This window comes from Catharus ustulatus, chromosome 1 (assembly GCF_009819885.2).
Source record: "Catharus ustulatus isolate bCatUst1 chromosome 1, bCatUst1.pri.v2, whole genome shotgun sequence".
In the NCBI taxonomy this organism is placed as follows: Eukaryota; Metazoa; Chordata; class Aves; order Passeriformes; family Turdidae; genus Catharus; species Catharus ustulatus.
The window spans coordinates 105,781,905-105,801,203 of record NC_046221.1 but is presented as its reverse complement, the minus strand read 5'-3'; the positions used below and the strand labels follow the sequence as shown (position 1 = coordinate 105,801,203).

The following is a 19,299-nucleotide window of genomic DNA, read 5'->3' as shown; positions in this document are numbered from 1 at the left end:
TCCCGCTCCCTTCCCAGGCGGTCCATCCCCGGAAGTGACGCCCACAGACGGGGTTCGTCACTTCCGCAAACAGGGATGGCGGAGCGCTGAGCCGGGTGAGTGCCGGGCTGGGTGAGTGCTGGGCCTCCCTCTGTGCCCCTTTCTCTGCCCCGGGCGCACCGCCGGCGGAAGGGGGGCCCTCGGCCTCGCCGGACGGTGGGGCCGGGCGGGGCCGCAAAGAAGCGACGGGCGCCGCCGTCCGGTTAACGGGAGCGGAGGCCATGAGGCCTCCCAACCGCGTCACGGGGGAAGGGAAGGAGGGAAGGAGGGAAGGAAGAAAGAAGGGGGCGGGAGCGTCCCGAGCCTGGCGGGGCCATTCCCACATCGCTCCAACGTTTTCAGCTCTCCGACTGAAGGAGCTGCTGCTTCTGCTGGGCGCTTGGTTGCCATCGCTAGTTGCGAAAGTCAGATCGTTTCACAGTTTAGGCTTTCAAAACATCTGCTTGGGACAGCTGGGTGAGGATAAGGAAGGGTCTGCTGTCACTGCTGCTGCTTCGCAAACCAAGTGAGGTGCTGTGCAGTAGTGGAAGAATTATTTTTATAAGTCGTACTTTGAGGCTGTTTGTTTTGAGGAAAGCTGCTTTGGTGCCTCTGTGTAATGGCCCACTCAGTGGATGTGTTCTGGCCCTCATTAGGAGGTGAGCTTGGATACGGTGGATTTGAATAGAATTTAGAATTTTTGCCTTTTTTTTTTTTTTGTTCTGATTTAGGCCACTGTTTCAGAAGAAGAATTGCCAAATCACCCTCTCCCATGCCTTGTTAAAAAGTAGGTGCTCTGCTTCCCAGCAGTGATGTACAGAAGGCTGGGATATACTGGAGACCAAGTGAGCTTTTTTGCATTGGCACTTTTTTGCAGTCCTGCAGCCTGTGTGGGTATTTGTGAGGTAGAGATGAGGAAATGCAGGTGTAGCTGAATATTCTACATATTACTTAAGCTCACAGCATAGTGGATGTTCTTGGTAAACTGGAAAATCCACAACTGGTAAGAAAATTTCCTCATAAAGACCCATCTTGATCTTTTATTTGAAGACATCCATTTCAGAGCATCTCAGTTTAAATAACAAATTTACTAATTTGAGAGAACCTGTCTGCTTGTGTTTCTAAACAGAAGTTGAGTTGTAGGCTACCTTTTATGGGAAAGGAAAGAGAAAAAACCAACATTTGGCAGTTGAGTCAATAAGGATACGTAGGAATGACTCTAAAATGAGAAGTAACAATTTATCATAATTCGAACTTATTTAATGATTACTTTGAAGTTCCACATATTTTATTGAGCTATCTTTATTAAACAGCTAGTCAAATTTCAAGTCTGTATGTTGCCTAGGGTGAAATGCCAATATTATGTTTGAAAGTCACAATCGTAACCATGGGTAAGTGAAATTCAGCACTGAAAATTCTTGGTTTGTGTCTTTTCCCTCTAGATTTCCCTTCTGATCAGTGGACCAGTCAAAATGGCTGAAGTAACCAAGACAGAAGAACAGCAAGCAGAGAAGAGTTTGGATGAAGAAGTGGAGAAAGCACCTCATGCTTTAGAGTCAACTTTGGGTGTCGGGGCTGAAGGCAATAGTTCTGCTTCAGGTACAGATCAGTCCACTGAAAATGAAAAACAAGTTGATAGTGGTGATCAGGATAACAGAGCGAAGAGGAAGAATTTAGACTCTGAAGATGAGCCTTCTAAGAAAGTAGTGAGTATCATTTGTTATGAACTGTTTTCAAATCCTTGTTTTGACACCTTAGCTCAAGAAAACTTTGAAAATATTTGTGCTAGACATGTGTGAGCCAGCATGCAACACCAAGTATGGAAATGTTTCCTAGGAAAGTAACAGGTGCACTAGTGATGTTGGGCTTCACAGAGGAGACAGAGGGCTGGCAATTAGAATGATAATCTCAACACATACTTAGATTAGTCTGATTCTAAGACTGTTCCATCATCCATGGGGTAACAATTTGATAGTGTAGTGTAGGGTTTTCTGGCATTTGTCCAAGTTCCATATCTTGAACTCAGATCTCATATATGTTGTTTATCTGTGTGTTAGTATAGTTACCTGTGCTTGGGAAGTTCTTCCATAAGGTAATTTTGTCTTTTTGTTTCCTGGCTAAGGTATTGTATAGTTTGCAAAACTCTACAGACTGCATCCTCTATGATATAATTTCAGTATGATTTGTTGGCAAAATGAAGTAGTGAAAGACTTACAGGTGCTTCTTCATGTTTTAAGACTATAAAAGCAGCAGAAAACATATGTCCTTTTATATGTCCACCTGGGAGGGTGAAAAGGGTAATGTTTTACATGATTCTGTCCTTTATTATGCATGAGCCTGTAGAAACTGATGCTTTAACATCCAATCTAGTTCATCCTTTTGGGATATTTAAATATAATTTGAAAATGTCTGACCTAATGTTTTGTTTCTTTGCCCATAATTTTCCCAGGTTGTTAATATATGACTTAGCAAAATAGAGTGCCCTTTGTTGGGGTAGAAACATTATTAACCCTTTCATCCTTTTAATAAGGGGGAATAAGGCTTAGATGAACAAGAACTACGTTGAGTTTGTATAGCCTAAGGGTATAGAGACATGACTGAACGTAGTTGCCACCATCTGAATGTTGTTGCTGATGGCTGTTTGCAGCTGAGATGTGTTAATGGTTTGTATGAATATGTCCCCCACACTTGTCTGAGTCAGCTGTTCTAGCTTCTGTCACTTTCAGTAGCCATTCAGGGAACCATCTGTGCTTACCCTGAAAAAGAATAGAGGTCGTCAAAATATGTTAGTATTGGTCAGCCCAGTGTGGTAACAAACAGATGATGAGGTTATAGAGATTTCAGACAAGTAAGACTGTGTTCATTCTGGATGTTACCAAAAGTATATGAAACACTGAAGAATTCACATATTCGCGTATCTCAGCCAAACCTTCTTTTCCCTTGAGGAACTGCTATTTGAATAGTAAGATGCAGGGATATTGACTTCTGTAGTGAACTGTTAGGAATGCTTTTAATGGCTTCTGGTTTGTACTGTTATTTCAAATGCTTTTGTACCTCACATAGTTCATGCTGGTTGTCTCTGTTTTGTTACTTTGGATTTTATTTATAATTTACTTTCACTTCATGTATATATTTGAAGATTATTTTCAAGGTGGTGAAGTGTTGGGAGCATAATATCTGGAGTATGCATAACAGGAAAGAGAAGTTTTAAAGCGAAGGCTGGACAGAAGTCTCTTGGAGTGTTTTGAGTTAAGGCTAAATCAGAGACATTTCTGCAGCTAACTCTTAAGCTTTAGATGGAATATGTTGTCAAATGATTTCTGTCATTCCTTTATCGTGATGTATTTAAAGCTCTGTCAGTAGGGTCCACTTGGACTGCAGTGTGACATCAGCCAGTTGGCATTTTCGTTAAATTGGCAGTTTATACACTTCTGTCAGATGAAAACACTGAATTTCTGAAACAGGCTCTTTGAAGAGGCTTAAAGTTCCTTGAGAAGGAACATCCTCTTCTTTGGTCCCAGACTTAAAAAGAATAAAATGAGTTCTTTGAGAGTGGTTGAGAATATTAGAGAAAGAAAGTATTTCTGTGAAGGAAAGATGCCAGGCAATATCTATCTTCCAAAAATTGCTTGAATGAACTGAAAAGGGGATTAAATTTGTGAGTATTAATGTGCTAATTGAAATATTGGCATCCATACCAGATACAGATAAGGGAAATCTCTTTGTAATGATGTTGCTCTTCATAGTATTGCTTGGTTGCTTTCTTAAATACTTGAACACGTCTTTTGATTAAATGACAAAATAATAAGAAGAATTCACTGCTTGAATCTGTTCCTTCTGTGGTGTGATTTCCTTTCTGCAGCATGTGATTGGCCATGGGCAAGCTGTAGCTGCACATTATAATGAGCTTCAAGAAGTTGGATTGGAAAAACGTAGCCAGTCTCGCATATTCTACCTCCGAAACTTTAATAATTGGACCAAAAGTGTCCTCATTGGTAAGCTTCCTTAATTGATTGTTCAGACATGATTAAAATGTAACTAATTTTTGCACTAAAATGTAACTTTTTCTGTTTTCTGATGTTGAGTATGACACTTTGTCTCCTAGTACGCAGTAAGTTTTCCAGCCGCAATAAAATGTCTATATTTCTTTTGAATCTCTGTGATAGTGTTTTGTATTGTTGGAATGCCAAGCATATGCTTAAGTTTTAAAAGTCAAGTGACTTAAAAAGTTCATACTGGAAACTGTTCTTCTCCATGACATTTTTAAAGAGAAAAGTACAGTTTTAAATAAATTATTTAAGTGTTCTTAGATTCAAACAAGAGCAGCTTAATCTATCTCAAATAATTTTTGAGGCATTTTCCCAAAGCAGTCTCTACTCAGATCCTAGTGGAGCAGATCTGCTGGAAGGTTGGATGCATACATATTTTTTTATTAGCCATAGTCAGTGATTGAAAAGATGGAAAACTAAAGGATGTAGTTCTTTAAGAATCAGCGGGTTTTTATTTAAAGGCAAAGTCTGCTGTTCCACAAATTAATTCCAAATTGAGGAAACAAAGCCATCAGATATCTGCCAACAAAGAAGAGAATCATCAGCACAGCACCACAGGTTCATGAAGAGGGATCTGTGCCAGGAGATGTTGGCACCATTTGTCTTAGCATGCTGCTTTTTGTTGTGTTGTATCAGAACAGTTAGAAACAATATTTAGGTTTCTATAAAGCTGTTGCTGAAGTGTGTGTTGAAGCCTTTCTGTCATAAAGAATTTGAGCAGTGTGGCTTTATAGCAGTTGTATCAAAACATATTTCATGTCTCCTACTGTGAAGAAAAGTTGCTAGCATGCTGATACGTTTTACATAATATGCCAACATCAGTCAGAGCAGAGACAATCTAGACAGCGCTGAGAGAAGAAAAAATGTAACCGGTGTATGTAGGGTAGAAAGACAGCAAAAGAGTAGCTACTGTTATTGCAAGGCCTGGGAGCGTGAGTGAAAAACATTATGCATTTTTGTGAGGTGACTGGAAGGAGATGTTGTGGCTGATGCATTTAATTGGCTTTTACTACTTGCAAAAGGCTGTCCCATACTTTCAAATAACATCTGCCTTCATTATAATGCTAATGAAGAGAACCCTGTTTCCCTCATCATGTACAGGGTGGTTGTTTAGCCATGTGCATTTTTGCCTTAACCAGGGAAACAGTTCAGAGCCTCAGTCAAGTTACATGCAGAGCACACTTAGCACAGAAAATATTCATCTCCACAGTTTTGAAAGCATACAGTTCCCTTCATCCTTCTACAAAGAAAAGAGATTTAAGTTTGTAACATTAAGAAGGTTTATAGGCAAAGTAAGGTCTGAGGTGTTTTAAAATTCTTAACTTTTTTTGGTTTTTTAGTGTTTTAGGTGCAATACAAGTACAGAGATTAGGTGCAGAGATGTGGTTATATGCTCCTGGTGTTTTCTTTCCCTAGGTGAATTTATAGACCGGGTACGACAGAAGAAGAGTGATATAACTGTTCTGGATCTAGGATGTGGGAAAGGTGGAGACTTACTGAAGTGGAAAAAAGGCAGAATTAAAAAACTCGTCTGTACTGGTAAGATTACTTTCTAGGGGAGGTGCATCAGGTTTTATGGGAAACCAAGTACATCTCCAGTATTTTTTCTTTTTTTCCAGTCAATTAAAGAATGTAATGAACACCTTTTGTGCAAGAAGTTATGTTTTGTCTTTTAATCTGAAGATACAGCTTGACTGCCAGCAGAAATATAAGAATCATCAATATTTAGCTTTCAGTTCAACTCCTAAATAAAAACTGGTATCACTAAAGAAAAACACCATTGCCTCAGGTTGCCTTGGGCAAAAAGGGGGCCTGGGGAAAAGACTGACATTTTCTATTTTACATCTTTTCTCCCACATGTAGTCTCTCATAGTATTTTTCATTGTTCTGAAACACATACAGGAGAGTTGCATTTAAAAAAACAAATAACCCCCCCAATGTTGTGAGCAAAAATGGTCGTGTGTGTTACAATTAACTAAAGATTTTCAGTCTCAGAAACAGGGAAGAGCTGAAAGCTGATTAAAAAAAATTCTTGTCTGAATAGTTGGCTTAGGTGTTGGGAGAATGATACCATCTTCCCTTTTCTCAAAAAGTATGCTAAGGATAATTAGAGGAAGTATTATTTAACTCCAAATTTAAATAGGTACTAAAATTCCCTAAAACCCTTTCAGTGGGAATTGTTTTGGATGCTTCACATTTTACAGTTCTTTCTTGCGTTATTCAGTGGGCAGTATTCAAATACACTTAATCAATCTAATTACAAAGTTCTTAGGCAAATTTATTGCATATTGTTAGGAACTCAATGGCTGAGAAAGAAGCAATCTTAGAATTAAAAAAATTCCTATGATGTGACATATCAGAAATACAGGAATTTCACGATTATAAGCTGCACCATTTTGACTAAAATTTTGGTCCGAACCTGAAGTGCGGCTTATAATCAGGTGAGGCTTATATATTGACAAAGAACGAAAAGTTGCTGTTTTAGTTTGGAGGACAGGTGTCTACTGAGAAAGGGAGGAGCTTCTCTTTGAAATGGAGAATGTAAACCCCCTCCCTCCAAATTATTATCATTTTGAAATCAAGGGGCTTTCAGACAAAGATATGGGAATTAGGAATAACAGTTCTTTACTAGGCAAATTAAAATAGAAATACAATACTACAAAGAAACAAACTCCAAACCCTGACAAAGTCAGAGTACAACCTGACACCCCGTCAGGCAGGGTGTTGGTAGCAGTCCCATTAAATGGTGGCTGCATCCTCCTGCAGTGACAGATGTGATTCAGTTGAAGCAGTGCTCCTGTAGAAGGTGCAGTTTCCCTCTGGAGGTCCAGTGGTGATGTGGAGAAATCCAGCTTCCCTCTGGAGTCCAGTGGAGAAAGGGGCTCCCTTAGTGTCCCAAAACCTCTGTTTTTATCTTGGTAAGAAATGTTGGGCTCTTCCCCCTGGCTGGAACAACTTCCAATGGGATGCAGTAATTTTATCAGTCACACAGTGGGACTCAATGGGCCATTAGCTGAAAATGATTCGCTGGAGGAAGGATGGGGTGTGAAAAGATAAAGAACAATGCCTTGCCTGGTTTCAATGGATGACCTATTAGCAGAGTATCTGCGGTGGAGATAAGGATCACTGCCCCCACCCTCAACAGATGGTGATAGAATAGATACCTTTTATCACTCTCTGTATTGTAATGTAGGGCTTATAATCAGGTGCGGCTTATGTATGGACAAAGAACAAAAAGTTGCTGACAACCGGAAGTACGTCTTGTAATCGTGAAATTACTGTAATTGCATTTCAATATCTTTTATATTTTTAAGAATATTAAGAATCCCAGGGAACTGAGCTGTTTTAATGGAACTGAAGATAATTTTTTTTTAATCCTGCCATATTGTACCGTCTGTGTTCCAGTAATTATTCCAGTTTTCTTTCCTGGGGAGCAGTGTGCACACTTTTAAAAATTTAATTTATTGTATTTATTTTTCCATATATAGATATTGCTGACATTTCTGTGCAACAGTGCAAGCACCGCTATGAAGAAATGAAATCCCGATGTCGGTATAATGAACATATTTTTGATGCAGAATTCATACAAGCAGATAGCACCAAGGTACAGTTCCTGTGCTTTGTAATATTTTGGAGATTTAGTGTTCTTTCTGGCAGTGCTGTGACATTTTGGGTATATGTTTTTTCAAGATTGGATTATTGTACTACCAGGAGAATCAGCTGTAGGGGTTACTGGAAGGTTGCTTAAGATGTGCTTAGGTGCATTTTGCTGCTGTTGTATAATGTCTCATTGCTGAAGCCTGAATGTCTTTTCCAGGTAGTAAATCTGGTACTTTCACTATCTTTTGCTTGACAAGGGGAACAGAATGACTGTTTAGCTTTGGAGTTCTGTAAGACAACAGGGGATATTGGAAACTATTTTGGTGAATACTGGAATAAATAAATGGCCTTTTCTGATTTGACTTGTACACTTAGAATTTTTCCTTTCTAGTGGCATTTTGGTTACTGTAATAGATACCTTTAAAACTAGTGTGATAGAGCAGGTTTCTTAGACTGTCTGGAGGCAGTGATGAATACATGGCTGAGGCTTAGGAGACAGTGTTGTAGCTAGAACAGCTTTTGCTCTCTGGAAGGGCTGAGAGTACTCTGCTGATGGAGACTGAGAGACAAAACCTACTTGTTTCCAGTGTATCTGTGGAAAAGCTGAACCTGTTCTCAACCTTGCGTAAAGGGTTGTTTGCTTGAATTCTTGGTTGCCTTTTCTTCTTCTGAGAAATAGTCTGTTGCAGATTCATGTCATCTCTCAACTTGGGGGAGAGAGAAGAGAAACTTGACCAGGAAGGAAAGGGATATTTTCATGTTGCTTTTACAGCTTAGTCTTACATGCATATGTATTTTCTATTGCGTGCTTTGTTCTGTGTGTCCTTGCACACAAAAGTTAATTTCCCTGACTTTGGGTCTCTATGATGAATGTTGTATATTCTGCAAAATCTAATTCTTCCCACCTTTTTTTCTCACTTTCCTGTCTTTCTGTATGTTTGCTGAGTACAGTGTCAAAGTAAGCTTTAACTTGACAAATTCCAAGGCCTTCAAGTTCTTCAGATTTTAATTACTTGGTCTGGGATGGAGAGCAGTGTGCTGGTGATAAACATGGGTGAGAATACAGATGAATACAGACAAGTGCAACTCATTGGACAGGGCAAACTACCACATTTGAAACAATCCCTTCTCTCAAGTGCATGTTTAATGGATTCAGTTTTCATTACAGAGACTTAGTGAATTAAAATTCATTTTATTGCAGAAATTTTTTTTCCAGGCAAACAGTGGCTAGTTATAAAACACCAGCAGTAAAGTACTTCTGGAAACTATAAGTTTTGGTCTTTCAGGTGTACCAGTGTTACTTGACAACACCAAAAAAAATTGAGGACATTATAACTTTGAAATATGTGTGCATTCTTGTTTTTAAATGTTGTGTATGGCTTTTTGTGTAGGGGAGAGCTTATTCTTATTCTTTTTCATCTTGTCTTTGTTGAATTTGTAAAGGAATGGGAGCTGAAAGAAGGAACTTCAGAGAATTCAATGAAAGAATTATGGAAGTAGTATATTTGTTAGAAGATTTAAATGGATCATACTTGTTTCTGTATTTTTTTTCTTTTTTATCTGTTTCAGGATCTCTTGTCTTCTAAGTACAGTGATCCAGATATGCGTTTTGACATTTGCAGCTGTCAATTTGTTTACCACTATTCATTTGAGACGTATGAGCAGGCTGACATGATGCTTAAAAATGCTTGTGGGAACCTCTCTCCTGGAGGTTATTTCATTGGCACAACTCCAAATAGCTTTGAACTTGTGTAAGTACTCTTATGTCCTGTTAGTCTTCCAAAACTTTGTGAAACATTGTTAAGTGATAGGTGTTCTTGCAGTGCTCCAATATGTTTGTGCAAACAAAAGCAATTTTTTGGCAACAATTTTGTATTCTAGTAAAAAAAAATCTCATTTGTGAATTTGACTCAAACAGGTAAAGCAATTCTAACCCTTGTCTCTTGTCCTCATGACTCTTCTGATAAAGAGTATAGGTCTCCATACACTTCATCCCTCTGTCAATAGTAATAGTGTCAAAATGACCACAGCCTGGGGAAAAACTGTCGAGGTTTCGTGGTTGTTTCCAGAAACCTGTCTTGTCCATGTAGGTTGTCCATGTGACTGGGCTAAATGTTCATCTTCTAGGTCCAATTACTCCTTCATATGTTGTATGGAAATGATAGCATGTTGAAACCCAGTATGCTGCTTAATTTCATTGTTTCGCTGCCTTATGAGATAAGGGAAGTGGCAAACTAGAGAGATCACTGAGTATTACTGGGAGAAACACTTTCAGGCTTCCTATGTGTCATTTTCTCTGCCTGTTAAATACTGGTCAATAAATGTTTGTTTATATCTCATTCTATAGAAAGAGACTCGAAGCTTCAGAAACAAATTCATTTGGGAATGATGTGTACAATGTGAAATTTGAAAAGAAGGGAGACTACCCCTTATTTGGCTGCAAGTATGATTTTCACTTGGAAGAAGTGGTTGATGTCCCTGAGTTTTTGGTATACTTTCCCTTACTGGAAGAGTAAGTTAAGTTTTAAATTCATTATACAATAAAAGCTGTGGAACATAATAAACATTTGTTTAGTTTGTGTCATTGCATAATGTTTGCAGAAAATTATGGTTTGGCTTTCTTACTATATTTTTCAGTTCTTAATTTTTTGTTGTTGCTTCAAATGCAGAGGTTTCTTGCATTTCCATCCACAACTGTAATCTGTCCTTTGAACTCTGAAGATACTCTGGTCAGAAGCTGTGAGGACTTAAACTCTGTCTCACAAGGGAACATCTGATCTGATGTATTGGATCTGTCAGCAGACCTTTAGAATTGTCAGCTTTTTCTTCTTTAATTGCAACTTTTTGAGGGATTTCTTTCCTTTTTTAGTCTTTTTGTAAGCTTTCTTGTGTATCTTCTTCATCATGGTGCCTCTTTCTTTTCCACCTTTCCTTAGATGTTCATAGGATTTTTGCTATGATGAATTTTCTTCTTCATCTAAATGATCTTCATCTGTAAGCATGTATTTTTCTGTTACCTCTCTGTGACCTCAGATTTGGTTTTGCCAGCTGTATCCTGAGGTACTGAAAAATCTTTCCATACTGGGTTTTTTCTGACCATTGAAGCTCAATATGGTTAAACAGTACTAAACTTTCCTTCTGAGTCTGTTCAACAACTTCGTTTGTAGTTGTCTGTGAAAAATAACAGCATCTGTCACTGACAGCTGTAACTTCAGTGTTGCATGTTCACGGTGTCTACATATAATTTGATGTTAGCCACTAAATACAATAGAAAGAAGTTCTCTATGTATATTTATAATATCTGACATGATATATGCTCCAGGGAAAAGTGTAATCTTTCTGGAAGTCCACATGAAACTTTTGTATTTTAGAAGAGACCTTTTCAGTTCAGATGTTTGTAAAATACTTCTGTGTAGATTTTTGTTGTCCTAATTTTAAGAAAATAAATACAGTTTGTGGTGGAACTGCAGCTATTTTCATTTAAATGTCTTTACTAAGAGAAAAAAGTTGTAAAAAAAATGTAATCCTAGTGAATACCATAAGATGTCACTGTAGCTTAAAATTGTTCCTTTGGAAATAAAACTACAGTAATTTTGTGGCTTACCTAATAAAGCTGATTATTTTGACAGAATGGCAAAGAAGCATGGTATGAAATTAGTCTACAAAATGACATTTCGGGAATTCTATGAAGAAAAAATCAAGAACGATGAGCATAAAATGCTGTTAAGGAGAATGCAGGCCTTGGAGGTAAATTGAGTTGATTTGTTTGATTTTAATAGCATTTTATGTATGTTAATTTTTGTGCAATCACTGAATTCCCTTTGTGAATGTCTTGCAATTAATTAAGGGCTACCAATAGAAAGCATTAGTTCCTAGGACTGAGTTTGACTCTGGTTGTTGACCTTGACTGGCTGCCAGACACCCACTGACCTGCACTCTTGTTCCCTCTTCCCAGCAGGATGGGGGGAGAAAAAAGAAAAAAAAAAAAAAAGTATGGGTCAAGATAAATACGAGGAGATTGCTTAGCAATTACTGTCACAGACAAAACAGACTGAACTTGCGGAAGGCTAATTTAATTAATTGCAAAAAAAAAATGCTGTAGAAAGGTGAGAAACATGAAAGCCTAAAAACACACCTTTGTCTCACCCGCTCCTTGTTCCCAGGCTCAGCTTCATTTGTTCACTCATGACCTTTCTACCTCCTCTCCCTTCCTCTGCAGGGGAAGGGAGAATTGTGGTCTGTTCATAACTCTGCCTCTCCTTCCTCCTCACACTCTTGTCTTGGTCCAGCATAGGTCCAACCCAATAGATTATTGAAATATTATCTTCAAAACTTGAATCTTGAGGCAAGTTTCTGTTCTTGTGAAGTAGCAAACAGAAGCCCAAGAACCATGGCAAGTGTTAGATGGTGGTGACTGTAATCCATTTCTTCCTCAGCTGAGACTGAAAGCTGGATCTTTGTGCAAGGAATATTGACTGAAAAGACAGAAAGGAGTCTTTGTAGGAATAAAAGGACAGTCTGCATTCCTAGAAGAAAATGGTACTTAATTGTAACTGAGCATATGGTTTTGCCCAATGTTTTTGCATTTTTTTTTATCCTCAGGCTCTTACCCTTGATAACTTTAGCAGCTTCAGAGAAACTTTTCCAGGCCACTTCTGAGGCTTTTGTTTTACTTGCAGTTCTCTGTGCTTCCCTCCTCCCTGAAACAGTAGAATTCTTCAGCAGAAAGCTCTCAAATCAAGTAATTGGTGACTGTTCAGCTGAGTCACAGACTGCAACTTGACTGCATTTGTTGAAAGTGATGGTCCTGTGTATGGGCTCACACTTGCAGTAGCACAGAGACAACTTTTGACTTACCATCTTCCTTCTTAGGAAAGTGAGAATTGTTTTAAGGTAGTGGCCACTTACAGCTGAGGACTGAATTTTTACAAGCAGATTTATTTGCACAGATCACTAGTAACTGGGATCCTTAAGTGAATCTTAGTTTTGACGAACCCGTTGTATCCTTCTTTTACAACTTGTGTGTTATTGAAGCATTTTAATTGTTCTACTTGTAATTGTAGTTGTCCATTTCTTAGTACTTCTGCTGAAGAGATGGTGGTATAGTTGCTCTTCTAAAAGAAGGTATATCTGGGTAATGCTGTTAATGAATTGTACATGAAGGACAGTGTTTAAAGTTACTCTGTTTCCCCTGCTTTAGAGACATAAAATAAAACTTAATTTATAATTCTTGGGTGTCAGCTTTTCTGGTAAGTAGGGAACATCAGACCTGTTCCTGAGGATGCTGTAAAGGAACAACCTAAATTTAAAATATTTTTAAGACTTACTGACCTCTGTTGTGGACTGTGTTGTGACAAACCCTTTACTTGATGTGGTTAATGTATCTCACTGCTCAATGTTTTGTTCTGTGTTCTCCAGCCATATTCTACACTTGGTGATTCTAGGCTTGTTTCTGATAAACCTGATGATTATGAGCATGCAAACGAGTTTATCAAAGATGGCAAAGCAAAGTTACCATTGGTAAGTTTCTTTATACTTCATTGGAGATAATGGTGTTTTAAAATTGAGGTCCTGATCTTTCAAACTGTGATGCCTGCTTTATTTCAACTGCAGTGAAGAGGGTATGAGTCTTATGAAAAATTGTAGAGCTGCAGGGCTGAGGGGTTCATTTAATTTATATCCCATACTCAGGGATTCATTTAATTTGTTAAGAAAGTTGTAATAATGCAGAAGGGAAAGGATATTTTTTCTGTCTTACTTGACAACTGTATTTTCTAACTGTTCTGAATTTGAGGAATCTTCTTATATTTCTGGATCTTCACAATACTGATTTAAAGCTTTAGTTCCAATCCTATGATGGGAGATTTCAAAGCTTTCTTCATAACACTGTATATATTTGAAATCATTCTTTTCATTTTCATCAATACAGCATGAGGGTGATCAGCTTAAAGTTTTTCCACTTGGTTTTGTCGTTTGGTTTTTTTTTTTTTTTGAATCATTGATTCATCTACTGTTCGTGTTCTGAATTCTTGAAGATGTAGTCCTCTTACTGCATGTATCCTGCATCAAGAGAGAAAAAAACCCTGCTCTCCACATTTGAAATTAAAATATTTTTGAAAAGAAAAGAAAAAATGCCTGTTTTAAGAAGTAGGCTTAAGAACATGACATAAGAACATTGGCTTTGACCAAGTCAGACCAAAGACATTTGTTACCAAGTGCTGTTTTAAAAGGTGAACTATTTGGTCAGTGGGTAGCATATGGACTAAATTATGGCCCTGGTGAGGACTCCTTGGATAGGGATGGAGTGGGCAGAGCAGAAAATCAGCTTCTTGTCATTGCCTTATGTTTCTTAAGTGGTGGGGTAAATGACAGCAACTTTTTATTTGTGGCTTACCCTGCTTTCATCTGATCAGCTGAGCTGGGAGTTTCGTAGGCTGGAAGGCAGGCTGTTTTTCCAGGATGTGTCAGGGAAGGTGAGAGTCTCTTGCAAACAGCCTTTCTGTGCCTGTGGGATGTTGTTAGGTGGAGGCAGGCAGTGTTCCTGAGGAAGGTGGCAGCACCATAGTATAGGGCCTTTTCTGTACTATGGGACCTTTTCCTGACTTCTGCACAAATACTGGACATCTTGGTCTGAACAGCAGCTGGAGCCAGGTCAGGTCACACTGTGTGTGGTAATGGACACAGGCATGCTCTGCATTGCAGAGGCATCCAGACCAACAGACTGTTCATGCATTCTCCTCTACCTGTTTAATGTAGGTGTGTTCCATTATCTGGGTCTTCCAGTTCCAGACCATCATAGTTGAGTTATAAATATCTGTGGTCCACAGTAATGCTTTTCTTGCCCTTAAATAGCCTGTCATTGTGGATGGTTAGACATTGGTCAGTGAAAGATGGAGCTAAATCAGTGTTTTATTGTTTCCTTATTTTTTGTTGAAACTGTGGGTTTTTTTGTCCCCTTCTAGGGAACCTTGAGTAAGTCTGAATGGGAAGCAACAAGTAAGTCATGATTTTGAAAACAGTATTGACGGAATGACTGCTTTGAAAAGTGTGTAGAATAGCCTGTTAGTCATGGAAGAAAATCCAGATTTTAAATATAATAAGATGTGGTTATTTGTGTAATTCAAAATGTCTGTGTATAGATTATGTAGTGTGCACATCTCAGAAAATTGGGAGGGAAATGCCTAAGTGCAGCCAACCAGGATTTGCATTTTTGCAGACCATTACACTGGTTCTGTTAATAGCTTAAAAACAAAAAAATACTATTTACTGCACAGGTGAGAAAAATCTTCACTTTGCTTTCTTAAATTATTACTTAATTTTTGAATCTATGAATTATAAGGTAGACATAAATTCCAGCAATCTAGAAGTATTATCTCAATTATGTGAGAGGGACTTTTAATATCATTTTATACCTTTTCATACCTAAAATAAAGATTTATACCTTTAAAAGGTCTTTGATTACTGTGTTTCCTAAGTGGTCTATTTTTCCAGAAACATTTGGAGTATTGAGCTTCTGATAAGAGTATAAGCACACCTTGTTCCTTACATGGAACTTTGCATTGTTGGTGAGGAATGTCTGATAAACTTGTCTTGAAAGATTTGCAAGTAACTATGGCACCTCATTCGTTAAAATAAAATTTGAATTCAAGAGGAAATCTGTGAATGTTTAATTAGACCTGTGGTCTCAAGTAACTGGTTTAACATATCTGTCTGGCATAGAGCACAGGAACCTCTGGCATACCTAACATAGATTACAGTAATTTCACGAATACAAGCCGCAGCAATTAGACAAAAATTTTGGTGGAAACCCGGAAGTGCGGCTAATATTTGGGTGCGGCTAATTTATGAACAAAAATGTGATATCTGCCCTTACCTAGTATCATACCAGTCCAGTCCCAAGCTGAAACACTTTGAAATCCATGGTTTCCCGTTGTTCCGATGATGAACCAATCAGAGAACAGCTTATTGCCTGCCTGTGGATGGCGGCGTTACTGAGGGGCGGGGGTTGTTATCGGGGTGAGTTACCTCGGCGAGTTACCTCGGCAGTTCAATAAAAGTGTGTGATATTTCTCTGTACTTTTTAAAGTGTTTTCAGTCTTGTGCGGCTGCGGGGCTGGCTGGGCTCACAGGGAGAGGGCTGGGGGAGCCGCTCAGCCCGCAGGGAGAGGACCAGAGCGGCCGCTCCTGTGCCAGCACGGAGATGTGGCTCCGCTCGGAGCTCAGCTGCCTGCCTGCGCGGCTGAGCGGCTGTTTAAAGGCAACGCGGATCCATTGGGAATGCTCGCAAAATGACCATACTATTGTTCCTGTCTTTTTCGGCTTGTAAATAAAGGGTGTGTCTTTTTTCACTTGGAAACAATGTTTCTGAGGTCGGCAGTAAGCCAGTAAGCCCCGGCGATCCCGCGATTGTGTTACTAAATGACGACTTTGTGAAAGTTCGCGGCGAACTAAAGTGCGGCTAATATTCCGGGTGCGGCTTATTTATTGACAAAGACATCAATGTTGCCAACACACCGGATATGCGGCTTATACTCCGTGCGGCTTGTATTCGTGAATTTACTGTATATGCCAGCTAAGAGTTTTCTGAAGGTGCTAGTATGGACTGTACAAGTATCCATTAATAGAATCATACTGTTCTGGACTTGGAAAAATGCTATAATTTCATCTTTGTCCATCAAAATTTAAAAGAGCAAAATTGATAATATGTATAATTAATTCATTTACTTTTCAATTAAAAAATGAAGTTAATAGTTACAATCCTGATAGTCTATTGCTGCATGTGTGAAGGAGTCCTTAAGCTTAACTTGCATTTGACTTTTTATGTACTAGTGAATGTTCATTATATGTAGAATGGCACAGTAATTTATGAATTTCATTCATATTTCCGAAAACATGTAAACTATACTAGAGTGGAATGCTAGAGTTACTAACTGGAAAACCATAAGACATTTTTTAATTTCAATAATCTGCTAAGAGGTTGTTTGGGCATAAGATCAACCTGGTTACATGTTTTAAACTTAGTTGAGTCACCAAGAAACCTGAAACTTTAAATACTATTTTCTTTTTTAGGTATTTACTTGGTATTTGCATTTGAGAAGCAGCCATGAAACTCCACATACTGGATGCAGCAAGAAGAGATCATATCCATGTGCAAGTTGGAATGATCAGAAATCCATTGTGGCAACTATTTTTTTATTTTTTATTTTTTAATTGTCAGACGTGTGCAGGACACTACCAAAAACTAGAGCAAGCTCGTGATTCAGAGTTACATTGCCTGTCTGTGACAGATGGACTTGTGTGTGTGTATATAAGAAAGATTCTGAACCAGTCTTTTTAAGCATTTGTAAGCAATCTGCATACTCTCAAAACCTGTGTTTGAGCTCACATAACTTTGTTAGAAACAAATGTTTTGTTTGTAGAAGTATGTTTGTGATTACAAGCCTGACCCTGCACTTTCTGAAGTTGATGGAAGAATGTTGACTTCGATAATGCAAAATGAGGGCCTAAATACTGTTCTGCAGAGATCAGTTAATTCATAATGAGACCTGTTCAGCATAGAGGGTATGTCTACATTGCATGCAGAACAAAAAATTACTCAGTTTGAGAACCTCTGTGCTGTGCTCAAGCCTGCATTGTAAATCTACCTTAGTGGCATTCATGGTGTAGTTTACATGATAGAATCCCATGATGTTCTTGTTTTTCCTGCTTGCTGATATGTAGTGTCACTTCATGGTGCTTTTAAGATTAAAGGAGTTTGTTCTGTACAAAACTGCTCTGAAAGTACTCAATTTCTAACGTTTTAAATTTCTACTTTCTTTTCCAAATATGGATGTGGTAATCAGTAGCAGCTGATTAAGTTAGATCTTAAGTTAGATTACTGAACATTTTTTATTCTATTAAAGACTCTTCTGACTTTTCAATAGTTTTAGTGTTTCTTGAAACTTACTAGACAGATCTTAGGATGTCTTTGTTTTTTGTTTCATAAAATTCCAAATGGGCTCGGCAATAGGATGAGCTGTTGGTGGTGATGAGAACCTCATTGCAGTATTAAGGCATTGAAAACATGGTCATGTCATGGATCATGAACCAAAAGGGGAGCTTGTGTAATATTTGAGGATACTAGCAGTTCCGTCTGGAGAGGAGGGCTGTGTATATGCATATACACTCTGGTACCTATGGGTAACAATCCCCAGATTAGAACCACATATTTTGTTTGGGAATGTAATCAGATGATACCAGTAGGCAGAACTGTGCCAAACTACCATCATAACTGCTTGTTAGTATCTTTGAGCTGGCTTAGGGATTTCTGTGCAGTGTTTGCTCAACTTTCCATGTGCTTGTAGCCACCTATTACTCAGAAGGTCTGAATACTTCATGTTGTTTCTCTCCAATTTTGGGCTAACAGTACTGATGGCTGCTGTTGCCTAATAAATTGAACATAGATCTGAAATGATGTTGGTACATGAGTATTTTGAAAAGCTATAGCAAACCTAGAAAAGAACATTTCTTTTAAGACTTAAATGTTCAAATTATAAGTTTTTCCCCCTGTTATTAGGTTGTACTTTCCTCCATGACTTCTACTTTTTATCGTCTAGAACACCTGTAACCTTCAGTGAAGTAGTAGAATCTGTCAGTTCTGCTGAAATTAAGACAAGATGTTCTTGTCTGCTAGAATAAGTACTTATGAAAGTAGCTAAAAATTATGGCACTTTAGAAGTGCTGAAATGTTTCTTTGAAATTTGTGTGCATCAAAGCTGGTTTTGTTGGATTTCTTGTATTAAATTTCATTTGGAAATACATTGTTATGCTATTTTTGGAAGAAATAATAATAAAAACAGAGGGAGTACGGTGGCGTGTCTTTCCTCTTTTAAGTGAATCTTAACATGTCAGTCACATAATCACATAAAGATTTAGTATGGAGGAATCTCTGGAGGTTATTTGGTCCAACCCCCACCCCTGCCCAAGCATGTTCACCCAGAACTGGTTGCCCAAAACTTTATCCAGACAGCTTTTGAACAGCTCCAATGGTGAGGACTCCACAACCTCATTGGGCAACCTGTGCCAGTGCTTGTTCACTGTCACAGTAAAAGTTTCCTGGTGTTCACAGGGAACTTCCTGTGTTTCAGTGTATGCCCACTGCATCTTGTCCTGTCACTGGGCACACAGAAAAGGCCCTGGACCCGTCTTTACGAGCTCCCTGTGGGTATTTGAATGCATTGATAAGATTACTGCCTGTGGACTTAGACATGTTTAACTTGCTTAAGTATGTCCTGATCTAATCCTTTGCAACTGAGCACACATCTTCATTGTTCCAATCTTTGGTTTTGGTCTCCAGGCCTGAGATTCCTGAAAGGAATTGTTCTGTGTAAAGACAGAGGTATGAAAGCATTTGAGATGTTTGCGTTTTCCATGCTCTGTGGCACAGGTGTCCCTGTCCCATTCTGCACTTTTTCTCCAGTCTTCCTTTTTTTTAATCCATACACTTATAGAAGCTCTTGTTGTCTTGTAAATCTCTGACCTGATTTAATTCCGGGTGGGCTTTTGTCGGTTACCTGACTGTCCTTCCACCCTCTGTGTGCTTTCCTCTTGTGTCCGAATTTAGTCAGTGGCTCCTTGTTCATCCACATGGGTC

General features: G+C 38.6%; 1 protein-coding gene across 2 annotated transcripts; it reads left to right on the top strand.

Annotated features, from left to right (window-relative positions):
• Window positions 1–18,515, top strand: RNMT (RNA guanine-7 methyltransferase). 2 transcript variants are annotated; one of them, XM_033054524.1, is made up of 11 exons: window positions 1–95; window positions 1,461–1,724; window positions 3,881–4,013; window positions 5,484–5,606; window positions 7,556–7,671; window positions 9,237–9,418; window positions 10,015–10,179; window positions 11,297–11,414; window positions 13,086–13,187; window positions 14,630–14,663; window positions 16,737–18,515. In XM_033054524.1, the coding sequence occupies exons 2-11, from the start codon at window positions 1,491–1,493 to the stop codon at window positions 16,772–16,774; spliced, it is 1,245 nt and encodes a 414-aa protein (XP_032910415.1). In that variant the 5' UTR covers window positions 1–95; window positions 1,461–1,490; the 3' UTR covers window positions 16,775–18,515. The 2 variants fall into 2 exon arrangements, with proteins under 2 accessions (XP_032910415.1, XP_032910425.1); XM_033054534.2 differs by having other exon boundaries at window positions 42–111.
• The last annotated feature ends 784 nt before the right edge of the window (window positions 18,516–19,299 follow it).

Bases quoted from the DNA above. Each gene is read 5' to 3' on its own strand.
- RNMT (XM_033054524.1), top strand. From the start codon at position 1,491: ATGGCTGAAGTAACCAAGACAGAAGAACAGCAAGCAGAGAAGAGTTTG. The intron at 10,180-11,296 runs GTAAGTTAAGTT...TTATTTTGACAG, and splicing joins TACTTTCCCTTACTGGAAGA to AATGGCAAAGAAGCATGGTA. The intron at 13,188-14,629 runs GTAAGTTTCTTT...GTCCCCTTCTAG, and splicing joins GCAAAGCAAAGTTACCATTG to GGAACCTTGAGTAAGTCTGA.